The sequence below is a fragment of the Pteropus medius genome, unplaced genomic scaffold (assembly GCF_902729225.1).
Source record: "Pteropus medius unplaced genomic scaffold, Ma_sr-lr_union100, whole genome shotgun sequence".
Classification (NCBI taxonomy): Eukaryota; Metazoa; Chordata; class Mammalia; order Chiroptera; family Pteropodidae; genus Pteropus; species Pteropus medius.
The window spans coordinates 3,390,827-3,414,956 of record NW_024344370.1 but is presented as its reverse complement, the minus strand read 5'-3'; the positions used below and the strand labels follow the sequence as shown (position 1 = coordinate 3,414,956).

At 38.8% G+C, this 24,130-nt stretch overlaps 1 protein-coding gene across 1 annotated transcript; it reads left to right on the top strand.

Annotated features, from left to right (window-relative positions):
* The first annotated feature begins 15,332 nt into the window (after nt 1-15,332).
* On the top strand, nt 15,333-23,525 carry ESM1 (endothelial cell specific molecule 1). Its single transcript, XM_039870241.1, has 4 exons — nt 15,333-15,447; nt 16,085-16,831; nt 19,742-19,894; nt 23,030-23,525. Exons 2-4 carry the CDS (start codon nt 16,528-16,530, stop codon nt 23,125-23,127), a joined length of 555 nt encoding a protein of 184 aa, XP_039726175.1. The 5' UTR covers nt 15,333-15,447; nt 16,085-16,527; the 3' UTR covers nt 23,128-23,525.
* The last annotated feature ends 605 nt before the right edge of the window (nt 23,526-24,130 follow it).

Sequence of the window (24,130 nt, the reverse complement as noted above, 5' to 3'; positions counted from 1 at the left end):
TAATGATTGGCCAAACAAAACACACACAGGTGTGCACACACACACACACACACATGCACACACACAAGCACACACACATATTTGCATCTCCATCCCAACCCCACACCCACTGATTCCTGAATCTCCACCTTAGTCTTTACCGGGAAAAAATTCCAGGTGGATTAAAAATTTTTATGAAAAAATGAAATCATTATAAGCACTAAATAAAATGGTAAATTAAAAATAATGTTTGATAGATGAGGGCATAAAGGAAATCACCAATAAATTAGCATATATAAAGCTTTGACTTTTGTAAGGTAAAAAACACCATAGGCAATATCCAAAGACATATGACAAAATGTTTGTATTTGTATTGAAAAGCATTTTCCCCCAAAGATAATATCTTTAATATATGAAAACTCTCAAAGATCAATCTAAAAAGATAAGAGTAATAATAAATGCACTTGATGATGAACAAATAGATCTAAATAAAAATAAAACAATACTTTAGTTAGGGACCTAACATATAAATAATACTTTTAAAAAAGTGTTGGTGATTACAAGATAAAAACCAAAGCACATTTCACATTTCTACAAGTCTTAGGAAGTATAAGTTTGATACACTAAGAGTACAACTATAGCAAATACTGATAAAAAGACCACCAAGTTGAGAAAAGATAAATCAGCAAAAATATAATCTAAATTCTCGTTGTTGGTTGATGAGTCAGTTGATGGGTGTTAGCAACAATGTAATTATCATTCTATTTCTTTTAGACATGGAACAATGTAATTATCATTCTATTTCTTCTACAACTTTCTCAATTCATCTCTTCTTTCCAAAGTCCAAAATATAAACTTTCCGTTCTCACCAGAATTTCAAATCACTGTCCTTTTTGCAATTTAGCCATGTCCACTAACTCTCCTCTGGGACATCTGACCTCTTTTCAGTCTGAACAAGATAATCATGTTAACAAGGCCCACACATCAACTCCAGGTTTCCCTACCCCCTTAACCTTCTACTATGGAAGTTCCCAACCCTACATCACCTTTACCATATGCTTTCTCAGATTCTAGCTTAAAAAATACTGCTACACAGGACACTGGTGGGCTAGCCCACCAGCTCAAGAGCGAGATGTACTCTTACTAAGATGTACTTACTAAGCTGTTAACTGTATTCTAGAAATTCTTTCACTCATTTCTTGTTCATTCTCTAAATCACTGGCCACAATAGCCTTTCCAGACTTTCATTTTTCCCAAGCCCCATATCCCACTTCTAGACCCAACACTTCACCTTCCACTTCAGAAGTCGAAGGTGAACTCTGTCTCTTTATCTAACTGCTCATCCTTTCTACCTGGTCAGGTGGATACACCTTCCTAAAGGAACAGCTTTATTCTTTCCTCATCTGCTGGGGACTTAATCTTTTGATTGTTTCTTTATATAGCAACTTAAATTTATATATCTTCATTAGCTCATTCCTTCGATCTTCATCCACCCATCTATCCATCCATCCCTACATTAGTTTTGTTTGCAAGCCTACATAGACCTATCTATTCATGAAAGATATTTATTTGAACATGGTTGTTCTTCAATTTATCATTCCTTTTCTTTCTTTCATAATCAGAGTTCTTTATTTCATAATCAATTTCTTGCTCTCTCTTGTCATCCTTACAAATTGTTTTCATTTCTCACTGAACAGATTTAAGTAAATCTTGTGGGTTTTCCTCAGTCCTCATTCTCTTTGATATCTTTGCATCCCTTTACTCTCCTTTTTCTTGAAGCATTCTCTGCTCCTGCCTACTGTCACACACTCTGTATTGATATTTTTCACCCCTGTAATCTCTCTCTTCACTGCTACTTCCACTTCCTCTTCCTGTTCTCCAAATTATGAGGACGAATGTTCTTAGGTGAACATTTACAGTTGCTAATTCTATATTTGAAATATTAAAGCCCTCCCTCATACTCTTTATACCAGTAATATCAGGAACCAAGAATATAATAGAGCCATTTTGAGTAAATGTCTCCAAGGGAATTCACAATGATAAAATCAAAATAACATAAAATAGATTCTAAATTAAGATTTTCATTGTTTTCATCAACAAAATTATAACGTTGGGAAGCTTCTTTTTTCTTTTCCCTCATATTCAAGATAGTAACCGTATTTCATTGTAAGCGACTTGATGCCAATAGTTGAATCAGTCTGTATTTTAATTTAGTATTTCCTCCAGACATTCTTTGAACGTGTGTCAACAGGAAAGAACATGTTTCAAAATCAACTTCTGCCCATTTCTCCCTTAATAAACAAAATTAAGTTTGAATACGCCTTTTAGTTCTCTCTATGCTTTCTGAAATTTGCCAAAAAAACTGAATTATCAGAATTGTTCAAGACCATATTCTAAAGCAGGTGAAATTAGCCATGGAGGCCCCTTCATCTCCACTCTCTTAACAGTTCTCATGTGCAAAGATTTATTGTCAGTAAATACCTACCAACGCCTCATAGCTCAAGAATATTTTAAGGTGTTGTCGCTTAACAGTGTATTCTCATTTTATTTAATGTATTTTAAATAATAAAAAAATCTCCTAGATTCAGAGGTAGCATCTCTAATGATGAAATGTCAGGTATGGTGACAGGAATGGAAATAGTTTGAGTGGATAACATTCCTTATATTGATTAACTCATACCATAAGGCATCACCTCCTCTGAGTACAGAAGAGGCTGGCTCTGAAATGTTTTGTTTTTGCATATTGTTGTATAATTGACAAGCCAGAAGTCACTGAATTGCTGCTGCCAGGGGGATGTTTAAAACTGTCGCACTAGAAGTGCTAACGTACATGTATTTCTACCTAATGTATGTGTGGGTCATGTAGGGGGTGGCCAGAGAAATATTTTAAAGTTTATATTTTAATCGGAGAGTACTCTTCTCACTAGAATGAGTTTTAAATGCTTCTCTGAAGAAACAAAGAACATAAAGTGAGTGCCCCAGGAGCTTATGGGCTTCCAGTTCGCACATCGCTCTGATGCACATACACAGAGAAGCCGTTCCCGGGTAATATGTACTAAGAATAATTGGAAGCTTCACAGTGGGGTAGCATGATGTTAGGGAAGATGTTCCTTCTCTGAGTGACACTTCTCTTGTGTAACTAACTGCCAGACATGCTCTGTAAGAACAAGCTCTCATTCAGTCAGAAGTCTTAGAAAAGTATACTTGTGATAGGATCTAAGCCAGCAGGCTGCAGCACCAGGTAACAGTATGCAAAGAGATCAACTCAAACCAAAGCCAAGGACGCTTGTTGTGTGATCTAAATCAAAGTGCTCAGAGTGTTCTGTAAGATGAGGCGATTTTTAATAACTCATAATTTAGGGAAGAAGGAAACTCTCCTAGAAGACCAGTCAGCCTTCCATCTGAGACATTGAGCACACCCTTAATTGTTTGTTCTTCAAAATTTTATCTCCAGAATGTTGTTTTGTGAAAGTGTCAGAAGAGATCCAGAGAGACAAGAGACTGTGATGAGAAAGGTTACGTGCATCGAAATGACCAATCCTCTTGGAAGAAAGGGTCAGAAAAATTGATGTAAAATCTCTGAATCAAAAACCAACATATGGGAAATCTATATTTTATTTAAAAAATAATTTCCTGGAGGAAATTTCTTTATTTTTAAGTTTTAAAGTAGTAATAATAACCATTGGCAACAACTGTTATCTCGAACTGTATTTTTAACTTATTAAATAAAAATTACTCTCTTCCAATGGGAAAACAAGGGATAAAAGAAGTAGGCAGCCAGAATTTTGCCAAGTGTATCAGAGGGAAGCCAAGACTCCATAGTAACTTAGCAATGAAGTCTGAGTCCCTGCTGAAATTTATTTTATAGACAGAGAATCAAGTCCTGGACACAAAACAAGATCAACATGAAACACACATAGAAGGGTCATCAGAATGTAGACAATGCAAGTAAGAGACAAGAAACAATCCAGACGAGTCTACAACAGGGATTATTCTATTTTCTCTGATTCATCAGGGAACACAAAGTTTATATCTGAACTCTCATCAATAATACTATTTTAGTATTTATATATGTTTTTATATATGTGTTTTTCCAGGTAACTGTTTAGTAAACTTGATATAATTGGATTCAGTCATTATCAACAAACCTTTTACAGGCAAAAGTCTTGGGTTAAAGAAGTATCCCCTGTAGGATTACTTACATACAGAGCAGAACAAAACCCACCTGAGTTGCAAGTCATAATTCTGTTACCTGTAATGCATTTTTTTCAGGATGTTGTTTCAACAAAGAATATATATGTCTGTTTGGACCACAAGTGTTAAAATCACAGGATGTAATTGCTGAAAGATACCTGTTTCAGTCAGATCCTGTCAGGAAATAGAATCTGACCTAGGTGGTTCAAATGAAGAGACTTTTCATGAAGGGGGACTACTCATAGAGGTGTAGGCTTGGTAAAGGGACTTGAGGCACTCAGGGGCTTGCAACAGCCATTGCTGCCCCTTATAGCACAAGAGCTGCAAGTTACCCAAGGGGAGCTGTAAGCACCGACACAGCCCCTGCCATAAATGCAGACCAAAGCAGGGAAGGAGTAGGGAAGAAATACCATGGCCCCATCCCTCTCTCCTCCTCTGATCTGCTGAAGGTGATTTCCATAGGCCAAATCCACAAGAAGCTGCAGGGCAAGGGAACCTGGGTGATGCAGTCCATAAAGTGTTCAGAGCAGGGCAGGAAAGGGCAGAGAAAAAATTGGGGATGGGTGGGGCAAGTGGTGAAAAACCACAGAGTACCTTAGAAATCTATCCTTTGTGCTCAGATGGAAAACTCCAAATTCTTTCTTTGTCTGGCCATAGACAAAACTCAGGTGGGCAGTGTGGGTAGAAGGTATGTGACTGTCTGAAGCAGCTTACACCTGGTAGAGGTAAGAGTTTGCTTGTTAAAAGTGAGCAGGCTGGCCCCTCTAGAAAAGAGCTGGCCTCTCCGTGGGAACCTAGATGTCCCAGTGCTTATGGCAACGAGTCCTGGTCAGTCTGTGATCATGCCAGGTGAGGGGCTGGTGCTTCTCCAACAACACATGCTTATAGGGGGATTCTACAGCTAGCTGGTGGCATCCCAGAGCTGCAATACTCAGTTCTCAGCTCCAGCTCCCATCATGCCAGGAAAGACCAGTCTCTCCCCCAAGCAAGAGGGCTGAGCTGATGAGATAAGGCTCAGTTGAGGCACTGACATGTCATGTTATGCTTGTATCTAGTCTCTGATCATACCAGGTAAAGAGCAGTGTTTCCTAGTTACGCAGCCCAAACTCTAGCTCTGTTTGACCTTCAGTGCACTGCTCTAGGATGGACCATGAGGAAACTGATCCTATCTCTCCAGTGATGTCTGCTCTGTCAGATACGGTATGTGTGTACTGCTTTGCCAGTTGTCTTTGTTTACAAGAAACTCAGGCAGGAACTGACAGGGTATTGTGGGTGGCAGCAAGGCTCCCACAGCAGACATTGAGAGTTTCTTGTTCCCCAGCCTTCCAGCCAGCATCTCCTTTAATCAACTGCATACTGACTCATAAGGCCGAGGTGACTGTCAGTACTCACGTACACAGCTCTGCAAAGTGAGATGATCAATGAGATGAATATTGAATGTTATGACCCAGCATGTGACGTCAGTGTGACACCTCACCTGTAGCTGGTGAGTAGACATCATAATGGGACAAAGAATGAAACAGGAAAAGCAAAATAAATGTGTTCATTAAAAAAAGAAAAACAGTTACATAAGTGCCCTTGAATAAATTAATAATATTTATTTGTGGTGCACTGCAAGTTGCTCGGTTATGTCTTTAAAGCTTTTATCATAAGTAAGGTTTCGACTCCCATTCATTTTGTTTGGAGGAGGGTATTGTGGAAAATGTGGCTTTTTATTATTCCATTGAAGTCCACTTTGTCAGGGATCCAAGTGGCTATAGCAACTAAATCTCTTGTTGACTCTTCCTCTAGACTCAATCCCCGAAAATTAGTTGGAACAGATTACAGTGAGCCCTGTGAAATTCGCCTTTTGGTTTCAGAGGAGCAGTGAACTGGAAGGCTCATCCGTTCTTTGATCCTTTGTGACTTCTCTATTCCTGCGAGTTGGGTGTGACTCATACAAGGTCTTGTTGTTTCACTCCCTTGGAAACTGTCCGACTGTTATAAATGAGGCCCACTCCTGACTGCCTTGACCTTCAGCCTCACAGCTGGATTCTGCAGACCCCAGAGCCCTTGGAACCCTGGGCTAATGTCAAGGGCTCTTTTCATATGTGCAAGGCCACATCTATAAAATAAACCACTTTAACAGTTTGGTGTTAAATTGATTTTTTATTGTATGAATTAAGCTTTATCCACAACCACCCCCTCCCCATAAGTAAATAGAATCAAAGGGTTTAGTGGCTGGAGACACAGGCTGAGCTTCTGTCACTTCTTGGGGATCTTACGTACTCCTTTTTTTTTTTTTTTTTTCCTATCTGCTTGGGTGCTCTAAGGAGACCAAAAAATCACAGGGTCATGGAGAGCCTGGGCAGGAGGGGGAGTCTGGTGGAGGACCAACCCAACGCTATGTTGTTATCTGAATATTCTGAGCACGCACTACTTGCCAGGTGCTGGGCTCAGTGCATCAGTTCAACCCTATGAAGTAGGAATTCTCATGTGTTTGTGCATCTGGGATAATCAAAGCTTAGAGCTTCAAATGTTGTGCCCAATTTTTACTCTTAATAAGTTGTATGCTCAGAATTCAAACTCAAATGATCTAACCCAAGTGATCTTACATTCTTAGCCACTGCTACATATGGTGAAATAAATCTGCTGCTTCCACCTGCCTTTACTTCCCGGTAGAGGAGCTCGGGTCAGAGGCAGTGGGGGGCCTGGTGCCCGAGAGGGCCGTAGAGGTAGAAGGCACAGGGCAGAAAGGAAAGTGATCTGATAAACCCTCCCACTAATGTGCTAGTGATGTAATGCTGGAGCTGCTTCTTGTGATTTAATTTTAGAAGAGGGTGAGGTGAGAGAACTCACCTTCCACCACAGCTCCTTGAGAACTTGGGCAGGGCAGAAAGACTCCAGGGGCTAGGGAGGGTCATCCTGCTTGCTATCTTTGGAGGGCTGGGGTTTGTGAGGCTATCTCTGAAATTTGTTTATTTCTTCTGTGCGGCGATGCCATTTCTGGAGCCCCTCAGAGGTGCAGCGCCCAAGCCAAGCATTGTGCAGACTGCAACAATGACCATAAATTGGTTCCTGCTCACTAGAACTAGAGGTTCTCCTGCACGTAAAGAACAGAGCTGGGAGTGCAGAAATGCCCAGTCAGCTGAGGGATAAATTCCGGCCTGGGAAGAGGCTGGGGAGAGCCTCATGCAGAAGGCATTTTAGCCTTCAGGGGTGAAGCGATCTGGTGAATGGACAAAAGGGGTTAAGCAGGTGGATGGAGGAGCAGACCCAGGCCAAGGCCACATTTGTCATCAATCGTGGACACATATGCCTATGATCTAGTCCTTTTTTGTTTTCTATGAAGAGAAATATTTAGTAACATTCTAAACTGTAAATATTAATGTGTTATATATAACCAGTATAAGGTAAAGTTAAAAAAATTAATATTTAGTTTAAAAATAAATTACAAAATTCCAGATTATCAAACATTTCATAACTCAGGTTTCTTCGGCAGTTGAATAAACAAGTTACCCTGAACAAGTTACTCTGAAGTCAGACTTTTTCTAGCTCTAAACTCAGAGCTCTGGTGTATTTACTTCTTGAGAGGCTTTCTGGGGCCACATTTATTGCTTCAACCCATTTCTCTTCTTTTCAGTTACAAAAGGTCTTTGATTATCTGTTTACAGTGGGACTGTATGTGGAGAAAAGTGTTTCTATGCTTTTTGAAGTCTTGGACTCTCCTAATAGAATGGAAAGTGTTCTGGTGATGTACCCTTCCCCTCAAAGGAGAGGCATGTCTTCCTGCAACAGGTCTGTGTGGCATTCCAACTGCAGTGGACAGTTTTGAAGGCTCACCATGTAAGACTATGTGACAGAGAGAATCCCACGCAGTTTTTGGAAGAGGTTATCATGGCAAGCATGCCACGCACGTTATCCCTTTTCAAACAGCTTTATTCAGTGGTTTCTTCTCAGGTCCCTCAAAAGTACCCATCACGTATTCCCTGGTAGGATCAAATACCCTACATTTTCTTGTTTTCAGTGTAGGCTTTTGTCTAGATGTAGGGTGCTTGAAAGGCTGTCATTCATGGCCCTATTTGAGTTCCATTATTTTAAATTAGTAAAATGAAGGCATTAATACTTTAAAACAGCTTGGATCAGTGGTCATCAAATTACCTACTTGTAATAACTGTTGATCCCTCATAGACTAGCTTCCTAGACTAGACCACATAAAATTTGAAGTTTTGATTTGCCATGTTGAGAACACTTTGAATACAGAAAGCCAAAGTACGTTGGATTCCTTTCATTCTTGGAGACATTGTTTGGTGTTTTATTCAGTGAGTACTTCCTAAATATATTTATAAAGGAGACAGGCTCAGCATGTTGTCTGGAAGTGGTGGTATATACACAAACTCATGATCCACTATTAGAAATGTAAGCTGGAGGTACGTGTACATGCACGTGTGTGTATATATGCACTTTGGAACAGAGAGCAGGCTATTAAGCTCAGGTTTTACAGAACATATATCTTACCCTAAAATACCTTTAGTCACATCAAGTTAGGATATTTATTAGGCAGTTTGTAAGATTAAAGTATTTGATTTCATCATTTAAAATTCTAGTAGAAGATTAAAGATTGGTAAACAATTTATTCTACTGCTAGGCAAATTGTTGATGGTGAGTCAACAAAAATAAACACAGGTCTATTTATTTAGAAAACCACTATATTTCATTGAATCTAAGATGTTTTTAGTGTAATTTGTGCCATTATTTTATATATCATTAAGGAAGAAAAATAATTCTTCCAATTAAACTGACATAAAGTTTCCAAATTACTAAAATTTTTTCTTATACTTATTGAAAGCACTCTTTTGGGCTTATTTTGGTATATATTTCTATAATTTAAAACTTTTGAACATTCATAGGACGGAACATAGAGATTTAATAAATTGGATAAAATATTTCTAAATGACTCCACATTCATATCTGGCCCTTCTGAATCACATGTCAGTGTTGTGTCTTTTTTCACAGAGGATAGGCACTTGCACCATCAAAATTATGAGTAATGCAGAATCTTAATAGCCAATTCTCCTACTGTGTTTGAGATTCCATTCCATGTAACTGACATTCCTCATGCAAGTTTTGATGTGCACATGTAGGCAGTGACAATTACATCATGATGACCATTTCCCAACTTCATTGATATTAACATGTGGAGATGTATGTCTTAGAATCAGTGGCATATGCTAACAAAATTTGAAGTGCATAATATAGTTAATAATCCTAGGCTAGTCCCTCAAAGATAGGCTTTTCATGTCGGAAATCTCCAGAGTAAAGACTGAGTAGTAACTCTACTAACATGAAGAGATGTGACTGGGAAAAACCGTTAGTCTAGAGGTTTCTCAAATTTTTGAGTTTGTCAAAATCAAGTGGCTTACTTGTTAAATGTGTCGATTCCTAGTCCCACTCCAGACCCATCACATTGGAATCACTGGGTGCAGCATTTTGGTGAGCTTCCCAGGACACCAGGGTACTCAGATGCAGGCGGTCTGGGGAACCCTGTTCAAGGCACCCTTAGCGTACAGACATTAAGCTGTCAGATCACAGGCGTGGAGACTTCATGAGGAACATGGCAGCTGAAAGAAAGCAAGACACTTCTTTTTTTTGAAAAGAGGTCACAATGTGGCCCTTCACTGAGAACATCTCAGGAAAAAAGGAGCCAAGATATTTTAATACAAGATTAAAGAGCGAGTCTGAAACTGCCAGTTTCTTAAAAAGTCCTAAATAAAGGGCTTGAAAGTTATGCTTCTTACTTCTCTTATTCTAGTGCTTACCTTTAACTTAAAACAAAAACAAAAACAAAAACATTCTATTCAACCCACATATCATGTCAAGGCTAAAGCAAACTGGCTGGACAAACTGATGAGTCTGAGGGTGGTCCTGATTAAGATTTTATTACATTCTAAAAAAGGTTAGGATAAGGAAGTGCCACGTTATTAGAAAAGTAAAGTAGCAGAATCATTTCCTATAATTCTTGTATTAATCAGAATTCTCAGTCTTTCCAAAATTCCTAGTGAAAATTCCAAACATCTTAGCAATAACTTCTAACATGACTTTTTCAACCTATGTTCTCTTATGCCAGAGAGTCTTAATATCTAAATGACTTCCAATGCCTAAGCTAATTTTTTAGTCATGTAGGAAACTAGTGATTTTTTGAAAACTCTTTTGGCCTATAAAAGCAGTTTGTGAGCTGTTTAGTCATCTTGCGCCAGGATGAGGTGAGGCAGGCTGCAGGGGGGAGGGTTGGGGTCTTTCTAAGCAAGAATGTTAATGCTCAGCCATCATTCTGTGAATTAAGTGAATGAAAAACTATGCCATTTGCAGAAGATGAGGGAGATGGAGGAACAAGTGAGCCTGACATAGATAGCCACAGACTCATTTGTGTGTGTATGTGGTATAATTTGTCTTACAGAATAAGAAATAATGTTTTACAGATATATGGTAATTTAGTTGATAACATGTTTTCATATCTACATTCTGCTTTGATCTGTACATTTGTTTGAAAAAAGAATGGTGTTTCTATCTCTTATATTTTGCTGGAGAAAAATGACTTTGTGTTAATCAGGAAGTCTGGTTGGTGTCTTATACCAGGACCGATGGTGGAGCTGGAACTCAAACTCAGGTCTTCTGGTCCCAAGTTCAGGACTGCATACATTTGAATACTCACCCTGCTTCTCATCTTCTGTCAGGGCAGTGACTAGTGCTTCTTGATGTGGCTTCCTATTTGAAGGCAGAAGGACACTGGAATTTGACTGGAATTTCTTGCAGATGGGAGTATAGACTCAGAACCCTGATTCGAGAAAGAGCTATCTGTTAAGAACACTTGCCTAACTCCTCACATTAGAAACTGCCAGAATTGGAGGCAAAGAGGAGAAATAGGCAGCTAGGTAGTGAGAGCTCCTCACGTGTTCCCAAGTCTAGACTTTGTCACTCTAAAAGATTTCCTAGCAGTGTGAACCCAAAGTGGAAGTGTCTAGGTTTGGCTAAAGTTAAAAACAGACCCGATTCTGGGTCTGTTTCCTTGGTGGACTCTGTTGGCACCAAAGCTCAGTATATAGTGACAAACTTCTCTGAGAGGTACCCAGAAACTTGGGGTTGACATTCGTAGTAGATGCTGTCCTATCTTTTCAAACTACCCCCCACTCATGATTCTTGCAGGGATGTTTGCTGTAAGCCATTGTGATTGCTGCCAACACACACACAATCAGGAGGCCCCATTCAGGCAAAAAGCTTAATTAAAGCAGGTGCGCTTCATCTTATTCTTCTGAGCAGAGGTGGTTTTTGGTAATTCCTGGACCATCAAATTCCCCTTTACTATTAAATTTGTCTTTATTAAGAATTAAAACTTAGAGAACTGGAGAGATATTTCTTTTGGGAAAATATTTCCTCTGAGACATCAGATCATTTTTAAGGAATGAAGTAAATTTTTAGAAATTGAGACTCTTGATAATAATAGTCATGATGTTCCTTTTGATCCTCTTGACTCATTACTGAGATAGAGAGGAGAGACTGGGGGGCAGGTCTAAGGTATGTGTCATGTGACGTGCCTAAAATCACGTAGCTTGGTATTGGCAGAGCTGTTTCTAGAACTCCTGCAAGCTGTTCCCAGGTCAGGAGGCTCTGGGAGGAGTCCCTGTGACTGCTGTGAAATGCAGTCAGTTTGGCAGACAAGTTTCATCAGGGCCCATCAACCACAAGGAGGTTTCATGAACTTCTCAGAGTAGATGTGGTGCTGTCAGACCCAAGGCTGAAAGTTCAAGAGGACAAAGTTGGTTAGCTGCGCAGTTGTTGACATGTTGGAACTAAAGTCTCCGCTCAGACGTCAGTCCACCCTCAGCTACTTCTGCTGCCTTAGGAAACCTCTCGCTCACGCCCGCAAAGAAGCCTCATGGGCTGCAGCTCAATCCAAGCTGCCCAAGAACCCGGCCTCACTTTCTTCCTCTGGTAGAGAGAGAGAGGGAGCACACTGGTGCCCATTTTAACTTATTTTTCTCTGAAAATGATTCTGAGAAACAGTTGTAAACATTTACATGTTTATTCAATATTAAGCCCTTATTATATGCTAGACTTTGTGCTAAGCACATGTATAATATTGCCATTAGCTGAGTGTCAAAGGAGGAGGATTTTCAGATGGTACCAAACAAAAACGAAAACGAAACTACAAAGTCTTATACACCTAAGTTTCTCCATTTGCTTCTTGGACATTTTCGCCTTCAAGGCTGTTTTTCTAATTTAATTTAAATCAAACTTATCTGATAAAGAGGTTTGTGAGGAAAGCACAGTCAGCATGGTGCAGGTTGGCTTGACCATGAGAGTTGGGAACCTTTCCAGAGCCTTTGTCACTTTACCGATCCAAAAACAAACAAGCAAACAAACAAAACAACAACACACAGAAAACCCCCATCAAAACAAACTTAAACAAAAACTTGGTATTTGGTTATGAGCAATTATATTGTGCAAAATAAAGCACAAAATACTAGTGCACATTACCTGGGCTTATTCTCCTGCTTGGTGCAATGCCAAGTTTAAGGGAAAAAAATTATAATGGTATTTTAAATGAATAGGTGTACTTCTTTGAATAGTTATTTGGTTTTATCATTTCTCTGGCTCCCATTGCAGAAGATTGCATACTATCTTTTGAACTCCAAGATAATATGGTTTGACCCACCATAGCTTCAATTTGTGTTTTCAGAGTTATAAAAAGCTTATGTGATTCCCCTTGGCCTTTCTCACTCTTTGATTTGACAACTCATGCACAGGCAGAGCAAAATTAGAGATCTCCAGCCCCAGCACAAAGCAAGTCAATCGAGGTGGACCTCATGCCCTCTTCAATAGCTTTGTTTTCACCTTATCTTATTTTATTTTATTTTTTTACTGCAGATTAAAGTCAGTTCCTTGCTTACTCTATTTCCCAACTCTCTGTGGGCATTGCTAACTTTCCTCATAAGACTGATTATTCTGGGCTCAAGTTTGGGTAAGACAGTGATGCAATTAGATAAAATCCCATAGGGACTGTGCTGGGACAAACCATTTTTGCTGGGTCTTGGAAGGAATCGAAGGTTCCCCTCACATGAGTTGCTAGGTCTGTGAACTCTATTGAGCATATTTTTTTTACTCTTCTGTGTAATGTGCTTTGGTTTACTATTATTGCAGATTTAGTACCCTCAACTGACATCGTCTCTCTGTTTAGTTGTCATTTACCAAAGGTAGTATCAATTTTTGGAAAAGCAGAAGATAGTTGTTCACAAGCTCCTCTTCACCTTCTTCCCTTCACCACTTGTGATTTTGACCTTCAAAGGACCTTATTGTTTCTTCCTTAAATTTCTATAAAAGCTCAGAAAGCTCTTATCCTTTTATTACTTTTCTTTATTTACTGCTAACTCTATGATGATTATATTTTAAAAATTAAAAAAGCTATCACTTATTGAATGCAAGATAGATACTTTCCATCCCTTATTTTATCAATCTTAATAATAACCCTTATCAATCCTAACAATCAATGCTAACAATAATGAAGAAGGTATTATTAGCCCCATTGTACAGCATAAGGAAATGGAGCTTTTGGGACATTAAAATAAGTTCCCAAGCCCCTTAGGGAGTAAGTGGCAGAACAGAGATTCAGGTCTAGCACTGTCAGAATCCAAAATTCATAGTAAAACCAAACTAGTGTGCAGGCTGGATCCAATCCAAAAGAAATGAAGGCACATATAATGTTTTCTAATCTGAATGAAAAACTGGCCAACATTTAAAAAATAGGATATTACGTTTAAAAGTCTGGATTCCAGCTTCTCTTTTAAAAAATTAGGAGATTGGGCTCAGCGGGCTCATATTCTCACACGGCAGCAGTCAGTCAGCCCTAAGGAATTTCTGCTTCCCTTCGTGGAGGCATATGCTCCTGAGGCAGGCAAAATCCACTCTTTTCTCACTGCATTACACCTAGTATAGCTTACTACCTTACCCACCTGGGTCATCTGCTTGGCACCTGTATGTGTTTGATTTTGCAATTCTTATTCAAGTCTCCAGAGACAGTCTGTCTCAGGGTTAGAGTCCTGACTTTACCATTTGCTAACTGTGTGACCTTGGACAAGTTAACTCCTTAAAGCCTCAGTTTTCTCATCTCTGTGATGGGGATAAAAATAGTACTTAGCTCATGAGGTTGTTTTGAAGGTTAAATGTGGTAATCCATATACAGTGCTTAGCATGGTATCTGGCACACAGTAAGATTTCTATAATGGTTAGGTGTTATTATTAACCAAGATTCGAATTATCCACTCTCTCCTCTGAAAGTGGCATTCAGAAAAGTTGGAGCAAGAAATCTTTTCCAGGATCAGCTTAAATTGTGAATAAGTCCATCATCAGAACCACTGGCCATGGAAGTGTGATTTTGTTGTAATAGGCAATAGAGTGTGTGGCTTTGGCATTAGACTGACATGATTCCAGTTCAATTTCTGACATTATGGGGACTTTGGGAAAATTATTTAACCTCTTTCTGACTCAGTTTTCTCATTCATAAAATTACTTCACAAGATTGTGGTGAGGGGCAAGTGAGTTAACATATATAAATTGTTTCAGAATGATGTGTGGCACGTATTATGTACTCAGTGAATGTTACCCGCTATTGAAAACAATAAATCACAGTGTGCCATTTACTAAATATGTGTTTGCTTCTGGGGAGGTGAAGATAGAATATTTCAAATTGGATTGCCATGGAAAATCTGAGAAATTTGAAAGCTAAAACTCTTGTCTTCATTTCCCAGGTGAAGAAACTTAATTCCCTGTAGTCCAGATTCTGTTTCCCCAATGTCCTAAAATTGCACTTTCAAAGGCTAACCTAACCATGAAGACATCCATTGGTCTCTGCCTCACCTTCTAGAGGGGGCAAGAATTTTAGAGATCAGCTAGCCTAACATTGTCAACTCTCAAAAGAGGGCGGAAGCTGAGAGAAGTCCTGTGGCTTGCCCACAGCAAATGTGTGACAGACTAAGAATTATCAGCTTTATTGGGTGGATATTTACTAAGTGACAGTGGATTTACAGTTCTTTTGACAAGTTGGCGAGGGAGGGGGCTCTTGGCATCTAACATGTGGCTGGTAAGGGATGCCCTTCGCTCTTCTTTCACTTTACTCGGTCTGCCCTACAAACCTCGCTTAAGGCCCTGGTCCAGTTAATATTTTAAGAGAGCTGCTCTGTCTTCCCTGGTGGATCTAGGCCCTGTGGCCCTCCATAGCATGAAGACCTTGATTGCTGATGGGTAATGTTTTCTCTTCCCTGTGACTTGCCTCTCTGGGCCACGTTCCGATTTCCCTGCTGTCTCATTTGTTTCCCTGGGCTGGCTGCCTTGTTTAGTGGTTTTTAGTGAGGAATCTGATGGATGCCAGGAGGTGAGAAGAAGGGCTCTGAATGGGCTCAATTATTGGACGAGTAGATTAGGTAATGGATGAGCATTATCCCCAGGGAGTTTTAGGTCAGGAGAAGTCAAACTGATAAGTTTTTCCAGAATTGAGTAACCCAGAAACAGTGCCAGCAACATCTTACCTCTTTTGTGGTTTTTGTATTGGTTTTAAAGGAAATTCAGTGCTGCAGTTCCACATCTTACTAGAAATACAGCTACATTCATGACAAACTTAGATATAGGCGATATGAATTGTTTTAGAAATAACATTTGAGGAGAGGGGTGGGAGGAAGGAAGAAAGGGTCTTAAAAAAAAAACCGCTTTCAAAATATTTCTTTCTTCTAAGTATTGAAAAGGGACAGTATAACCCTCTCTTTTTTCCAAGTGCTCTCATAGCTATTTATTGAGGGGAAATACCAAATGTTTATTTATTTTTTTAAAGGAGCTTCTTCTGTCCTGATGATTCATGTAGATATCATTTTCCTCCTGACTACAGAGGCTCTGAGACAAAGCTACACCCTAAGTGATATGCTGGTGTCAGAACAATTCCTGTCCTGAAGGAGGTATGCAACCTTCTTTATTGCCCCTTCGCAGACGTCCTTGAGCTGTTGAGACGGATGTGAGCGAGTTTTTTAGTCCTCATGCAAAACAGCCATCTAAACATAACAGATGACATCAGCTTGGGCTTTTCAATTCCTGGATGGCAGCAGCGTGTTAATCCAGCCTTCATCCTGGATTTCATAAACTAAAACAAGAGAGCCTGGCAGGAGGACAGCGCTGCTGCTGGGTTGAGGAAATTGATGACGGGAAAGCATGCGGGCAACGCAGTGTATAAAACTCATAAACGTGTAGGCAGAGGCTCAGCTACCACTTTGGACGGCTGCTTCCCACCAGCAAAGACCACGCGGAAGGAAGCTGAGCCCCAGCCCACAGGGAAACATGAAGAAGAGCGTCTTGCTGCTGGCCACGCTCCTTGTCCCTGCGCACTTGGCGACGGCCTGGAGCACCAAGTATGCGGTGGATTGCCCTGAACGTTGTGACAGCAACGAGTGCAAAAGCAGCCTGCGCTGTAAGAGGACAGTGCTGGACGACTGCGGCTGCTGCCGAGTGTGCGCGGCGGGGCTGGGAGAGACTTGTTACCGCACAGTCTCAGGCATGGATGGAGTGAAGTGTGGCCCGGGGCTGAGGTGTCAGTTTTACAGTGAGGAGGATGATTTTGGTGACGAGTTTGGTATCTGCAAAGGTAAAGAGTGACCCCTTGCTCCTTCCTGCCCAGGGCACACTGAGGGCTTTTAGCTCGTGTGGGAGGTGAGGAGACATTCCTCCTATGATAAAGAGGGAAAATGCAGGTGGATGAGGGACAAGACCCACACAGGTGTTGTCACAGGGAGAGAGAGGGTAACTATGCAAATAGCAACTGAACCCACTGTGCAAGAAAGCACTGAAAGAAATAGAGCATTTCACAAATTATGTTTGGGAGATTTAAGAAAAAAAGTTGCAATGGAAGATTATGTTGCCTCATTTTCTGGAAAACTTTAGAAACTTGGCAGGTAATCTGTTATGGATGGTTTAGGTGCTCTCTCTTCTGCAGGCAGTGGTTACAGAGGTCGGCACTAGATATAACCTCTTGGAGTGCTGTCTAGCACTGGGGTTTAGTGATTCTTTGATGTTGAAAGGGTCCACAGGATGGAGGGCATCTCTCAAGATTAAATATTTCTAATGAACACTAGATGCACTTTGTGAAATAGGGTGGACTTAAGTCATCTAACAAAATGACTCACATTCTTGGAAAAGGGTACCATGAAGTATAAAACAAACCTCATTGCACTTTATCAATGTTTTTCGTCATCTAGAAAAAATAGTAGGTGGTGTAAGACAAGCAAAAATCACAGTAAAGAAAAATAAAAATTGGCAGTCTGTAAAGAATGAGGTTGGCAGTCTTACAGACTTAAAGGAAAACTTCATTAGGTTGAAACTGTAGCTAATCAATGTAGTTAGGCATTTGTAGAATTGATTTCAAACTTAGTGACTGTAGTTTAAAATGTTTAACATGTTTAAAATGTCGAGAATCTAAAGAATGGTGAAGTTAAAAATTCTGTATGGATACTTCATGATCTCATCGTTAAGAGCTATTGTTAAGATGTAATGCATATGCTATAGCCCCATTTGTTAGTTTTATAATACAAAGAAGCTTTTAAAATTATTAAAGGGACTGGGAAATTGCTAAATAATTCTTATATTTTATGTATTTAATACAATTGTGTGCTTTTATGAATGATAACCATCCTGTAAGAGCTAACTTATTAATTCTCCTACCTTTTAGACAAATATTTTTATAAATGTTAATCCCCTTTTAATCCTCAAAACATACTAAAGGTTAGGAAATAAATACTTGAACTATTAAGAGAATTTTATTTTTTGCTTAGTTTATTTTTGTTTATGACCAACAAAAGATAGAATATCAAGGAAACGTTTTCTTGCTAAACATTCACAAACATTTCTTTCAGCTGAATAGAATCTGAATTTTCTGTAAATTACAGGGCTTATCGGCCAAGAAAACAGTACTTCACATAAGGAAGTTAGGGAGGAAGTGGTTAACACAATCATACTTAGGATACAGCAAGTATATGCAGTGGATTGCTTTTTCTCTTGGCATAAAAATTGCCTCTGTAAATGTGACTGTAAATGCACAGTCACATATGGGTAAAGAAACAAGCTGTAAGGAAGGCATCAGTAGTCTTTAGTGCTCTAGTATTCCACTGAATGATTGCGGTAGCTGTTAATGAGATATACTTTTAGGAAATATTTAAGATTGCTCTTTTTTGGCAACCTTCAGATTATAAGCCAGTCTAGTTTGGAACATTTTCCTCTCTGCTGGAAATAGTGAGCCTGTGTGAACCTCAGCAACTCTGGAGAGAAAGATTATATTTTGCTATAGGCTAACTCCTACCTTCAGCTTTTTTACAGACTATTCCTATGAAAACTGTATGCCTCAGCTGCATATCTAATGTTTTCTAAATATTCAGGTGTTTGGCATTGTGTTGCCCAGACCAATCAGCCAGCCAACACATATTTATTGCACACCTACTATATCTGCCCTGGAGATGCTTAAAACCAGTTTCCTCTGCAATCTGAGGGGTGCTGAAAAAAGCAATCCTATATCTCTTTTAAAAAGTATATTTTAATTATATCTCTCTTGATCATTCTGTGGGATATGAGATTATTAAAGACTCAAATGCTTCACAACTGGTTTCTCTACCCATATATGATTGCACGTTTACAAGGATATTGTCATGCCAAGAGAATAAATATTCTACATCTATTATGCTTGGCTGTTAAAGATTGGCTAGTCTATTGAGATGCTGTCTGCTTACCTCATAAAAACCATGCAGTTTAATACATGACTTTGTCCTCTTTTTATCAACCTTTTTTTTTTATATATGTTTTAGTCTAAATATGAAATCAGTGAAGCTCTAAAAGCTTCCAGATTTTGGTAGGTACGTAAATAAATTCTCAGCTTTCTTGCTCATTTAACATATTGCATCTTAGCTTTGCAGAGGGTTTTACTAGTGAATCCTCTTAACATCTGGGGGAGTTAGGTAAATTGTACTGTCATTCTGACAGACAATAAACTTGTTGGAGCAGATTGAGGATTTGGTCACTTCATGGAGAGCTGGAATGTCAGCTTTCTTTGCCCCTGGTTAGTTTGAAGCTCTGTGCTATAAAGTAGTAAATTGTCTGTGAATACAGTGGATTCAAAGACAGCATCACATTTTTTAAACTATTGAGGAGCTGATGCATATATCTGTTAAACTGCCCACCTTTACTGAGCTGTCACAGAGATAACCTATGAGAATCTGTTTATTGGTATCTAAGAAAAAAATATATAGAATTAAGACTGGTTCAAGGGTATTGGTTACGTGCAGCTGTCTTCAACTAAGCTTCACAGAAGTACACAACTGAGGGGCATCCTTAGCGTGTGATTTCACGTTTGTGACTTAAAGTTTTAATTTTCAGAGACCTTTTTTTTTGAGAGTTGGGTTTCATCTTACAGACAAGATTCATGAAGTTTGTTCAAATCCTGAGACTGTGCACCCAGGGGCTGTTATGCACAACAAGCAGCTCCTTCTCTAAACTTTTCCTTTGCCCTCAGACTGCCCCTATGGTACCTTCGGGATGGAATGCAAAGAAACCTGCAACTGTCAGTTAGGCATATGTGACAGGGTGACTGGCAAATGTCTGAAATTTCCCTTCTTCCAGTATTCGGTCGCCAAGTCTTCCAACAGGAGATTTGTTTCTCACACAGGTAAGAACCGATTCTAGTATAAACATAGAAACGATAGTCTCATTTTCAATTTGGAATACTTACAAAATATCACTGAGTAAAATAAGATGTTGATTTGAATGATTTCGTTTCCTTTATTTTACTAAGGGGAAAAACAGGTGGTGTCGAGTTTGGTTTGTGTTGCTGTTTCTTAAAAAGATCTCAATAATTTTAAAGATTCTATAATTTCTCATAAAATTTACCCAGTTTACATGATTGGTTGCCAAAAAACTTGTAATAAAAAATAACCAAGACATACAAAGTTTGTAAATTCTTTAGTAATCTGTTTAATATATTTACTAGACAAAGCTACTTCTCTCCCAACTTTACATCAAAAAAGTACTCAGGAATTTATTGAATAAAGTTTAAGAGCCAAGATAGAAAATATAGAACATTTCGCTCTCTCTTTTTAACCAAATGGAAGCATTTAAATGGAATAATTCCAAGCATGTGTTTTTTATGGATTTTGGAAAAGATAAGAGATGGTGTCTATGATTGAAATGTGGGAATTATCTCTAAACTGTTGAATGAAATTGTAGTAATAGTCTCATGCTGCTTGTTAGTGCATATTTCTTACACAGGTTGCTAGAATGTGAGAAATACACAGCCTATGCGATGGCGCTGTGCACATATTTGGTTTTCTTGTTGAATAAATGACCAGTACAGTAAAGCTTCGTTAAATTGAAGGTAGCTCATTTAAAATGTGTAGCCACTGCAATTGTTAGTATTAATAAATGACACATTTCCCCCCTTTGTATATAAATATTTGACAATCTGACTTCATTTATTTAGTATTTTTTCTGATCCTTTGCAGTTTAAAGTAAGATATGAAATATTTGGCAAATGTCCTTATTTCTCAGCTTACCTCCTTCTAACATGTTAGTACAATTAAGTACATTAAGATAAAGGGGAAATAGTGGGCTTTTAAGGGAATTATTATTAAGTACGGCTATGCCCTTAAACATTAATTTAAAATGAATACCCTTTTTAAAACCTATTGAATAACTGAATATTTGATCTGGAAAATGAGATTATTATTAATATTTTAAAAACTTATGACTAGTCCCTATAGTTCTTGAAAAGCAAAATAGAAGAAGATTGAGTTTTAAGACCTAAGATTTTTTTAGAGATGATATTTACATAACATAAAATTAACCATTTTAAAATGAACAGCCCAGTGGCATTTAGTAAATTCACAATGTTGAATAGCCACTACCTCTAAATAGTTCCAGAACATTTTCATCAACCCAAAATAAAACCCCAAGACCCATTAAAAGTTATCCCCATTCTTACATTCCTCCAGACCATGGCAACCACCAATCTACTTTCTGAGACCTAGAATTTTTTGAGTGATGTGACTGCTTTTTGAAATCTATTGTGTCATTACAGCTAACTGCCTCCAATGCTTGCGATTTCTTTTATCTTATCTTGCTTTCTTAAAACTGAAGGCTGAAAAGACCTTTGAAGAAACAACTTTCACATCCCTCTTCACTCATTTAAGGTGTCACCCAAACTTTTTTTCACCAGAAAAGACTTGAGTCCCTTGTGAATCATTGTTGGTGTTTGGGATGCATTTCTGGGAGGACAGGAGAGCAACTTCGGAATAATCCTCAATGACAAAATTCTTAGTGGTGTCTCACCTACATTCCTGCTGCTGCATACACAGCAGCATATCCCTTCCTCCACAAGACTGTTGTGCAGTCTCTTTTCCTCAGAGTTGACACTCTCTCTCATTTGCTTGCAGGTTCTGCAAATACCTTAATTACTACATAGCTGCCTGAGAAACCAATATTTTGCTGGGTGGAAGTAACATTATAGGTTACACAAAAAATATTTCTATACCCAAATTAGGTGTCAAGATTCTTATCAGAAATTTATGAAAAAAAGCATTTCCTGACCTAAGGTGTTTTCTTTCATTAGCTAAAGGAGCAACAAAAGATGATTATTAGTGTAACCTTAGTATAGTGCCGTTAGGTTCAGGATGGAAAACAGAATATCCTAAGGACCTTGTGGAGAGCCTCCTGGGAGCCCTGCCTTCACTGGTGCATTGTCTACATGGGACTTTCTGGGGTTCGCGTGCTGCAGTTTATAGTAGTGGCTTGGGGCCTCAGTCCTGCCTTGGGCTTTACATCACCTCTGCACAAGCCTGTTTGGGCCTAGCCTTTAAAAATGGCTCCAAGGTTCCTCAGCATAGTGACTTCCGGAGGTCCCTTCCACATCCTGATTACACAGGACTGTCTTCTCTAACTTTCTACCTGTTGGCTACAATACTCTTGGCAAGTGGGCTTCCAAACTTCTTCTCTCTATTTGTTCTCTCTCTCTCTCTCTCTCTCTCCCCTCCACCCCCACTGTATTTTGGTAGTGAGCTTTCCAACTTTCCAAGACTGGGAATTCACAAGCAACTTTTTGGAGTGTGGAGGAAGGGAGGGGCTGTGAGATCTGGAATGCTTTCTGAATTTATACACATTTGTCTGCCGGGCTGCACTGATCTTACAGCGTTCCATTTCAGGATGTGCACTGCTGAAGCAAACACACCTCACTACTCTTAGAAACAGAAAATTTTCATTTTAGAAAATTCTAAATATTACAAACTTTTATGGAAAGCAAGAATTATATTTATAAAATTCTGCCCTTTGTTCTACCTTTTGCCTTCTGGAGCTATACCAAGAAACTAATCCCTCTTCATACTACATAGTATAAAAGTCTTACTTAGAGATCCATTCTTATAGCATTTGCTCATTTCGTAAGTATTTATTAGGTGCCTACTCTGTTCCAGGCACTACTGTGGCAGTAAGCAAAACACAAAGTCTCTGCCTTCATGCATCTGTTATTCTAGTGATAGAGTGAGATAACAACAACAATAACAACAAAAAAGACAAACACATGTGTAAGTTAATGTCAGATGATGGTAAGTATATGAAGATAAATAATTAAAGGAGATGTTATGTTAAATGGGAGGTGCTAATTGATATAGAGTAGGTGAATACAGTCAGCATAGACTCTGAATTTGTTAAATATTTCATTATAAATCCACTGTAATACAAAAACAAGACAAAACTGTATTTGATCTTGGAGTTTCAAACACTTGGACGTGATTTGTATTCCTTCTAATTTCAGAGCATGACATGGCATCTGGAGACGGCAATGCAGTGAGAGAACTTGTGAAAGAGAATGCTGCCCGGTCTCCTGTAATGAAATGGTTAAATCCACGCTGATCCTGGGTGGGATTTCTAAGAGAAGACTATTTTAATAATACACAGCCAGCATTTTAGGAACTGTTTAGATTATAGCATTCGGATATGTAATTTTTGGAGACCAAGTGTGATTCAGGGTGGGTCCAGAAAAAAAGTAGGCTACTAACAACAATCCGTAAAATGCATATGACTGAACACTTAAATATTTGTTAAACATTTGAATGCATATAGATTTGTTAAATAACTGTTTATAGTAATACTGAAGAACTAAAAATGCAGTTTAGATAATCTTAACATGGAGGCAGGTCAGCCAAAGAGAAAGCCAGCCAAAGCTGAAGACCACAGCGAGTCCTTGGTTTTTTGACTCAGATGTACATTCATGTTGGGATACAGAATAGAGAAAGAGTTAGGAGCAAGAGAAGGTGGGGGTGTGGGTGGGGAGTATGATATTTAGAACTTCCTGGTCATAGCTTCAATAGAATTTAATTGTACTGTTTTTTTGTTTTTTTTTTTTACTTTGGAAAAAAATCAAAACAAAATAATCCCTGAAAGAAGTGGGATGTTTGAAACTTGTAGGAGTTTGAGTAGCAGCCTTGAACTGAGGCAGATGTCAAAGGGCTGCTAATATAGTTCCCAGGTTACTGTATCTGAAGGATGATTCTGAGCAGAGGGCAAATGTACATTTCCATAAATGTCTTTCAAGAGTGCCACCTCAGATTGACAGGGCTAGGAAGTATCTTGCCCAGTTGGGGCAGGTATGAAGGTAAATATTTATATATTTTTATAAGCAATTATGTTAGTACGAGTCATCCTCCATGCCCATATTTATCAACCCCTTGAGAATATGAACATAATTTGTTTAAAATGGTTAGAATAAAGGAGTAATGCTATAAAGTTTTCAAAGATCCAAGGCATGGAAAATTTATTATTAATAATTATAGTAATATTAACAGTAAAAAGCATAAGAGAAACCTAGAAAAATTTAGCCATTGGATTTATAAAATGTCAAAAAATGATTAACAGA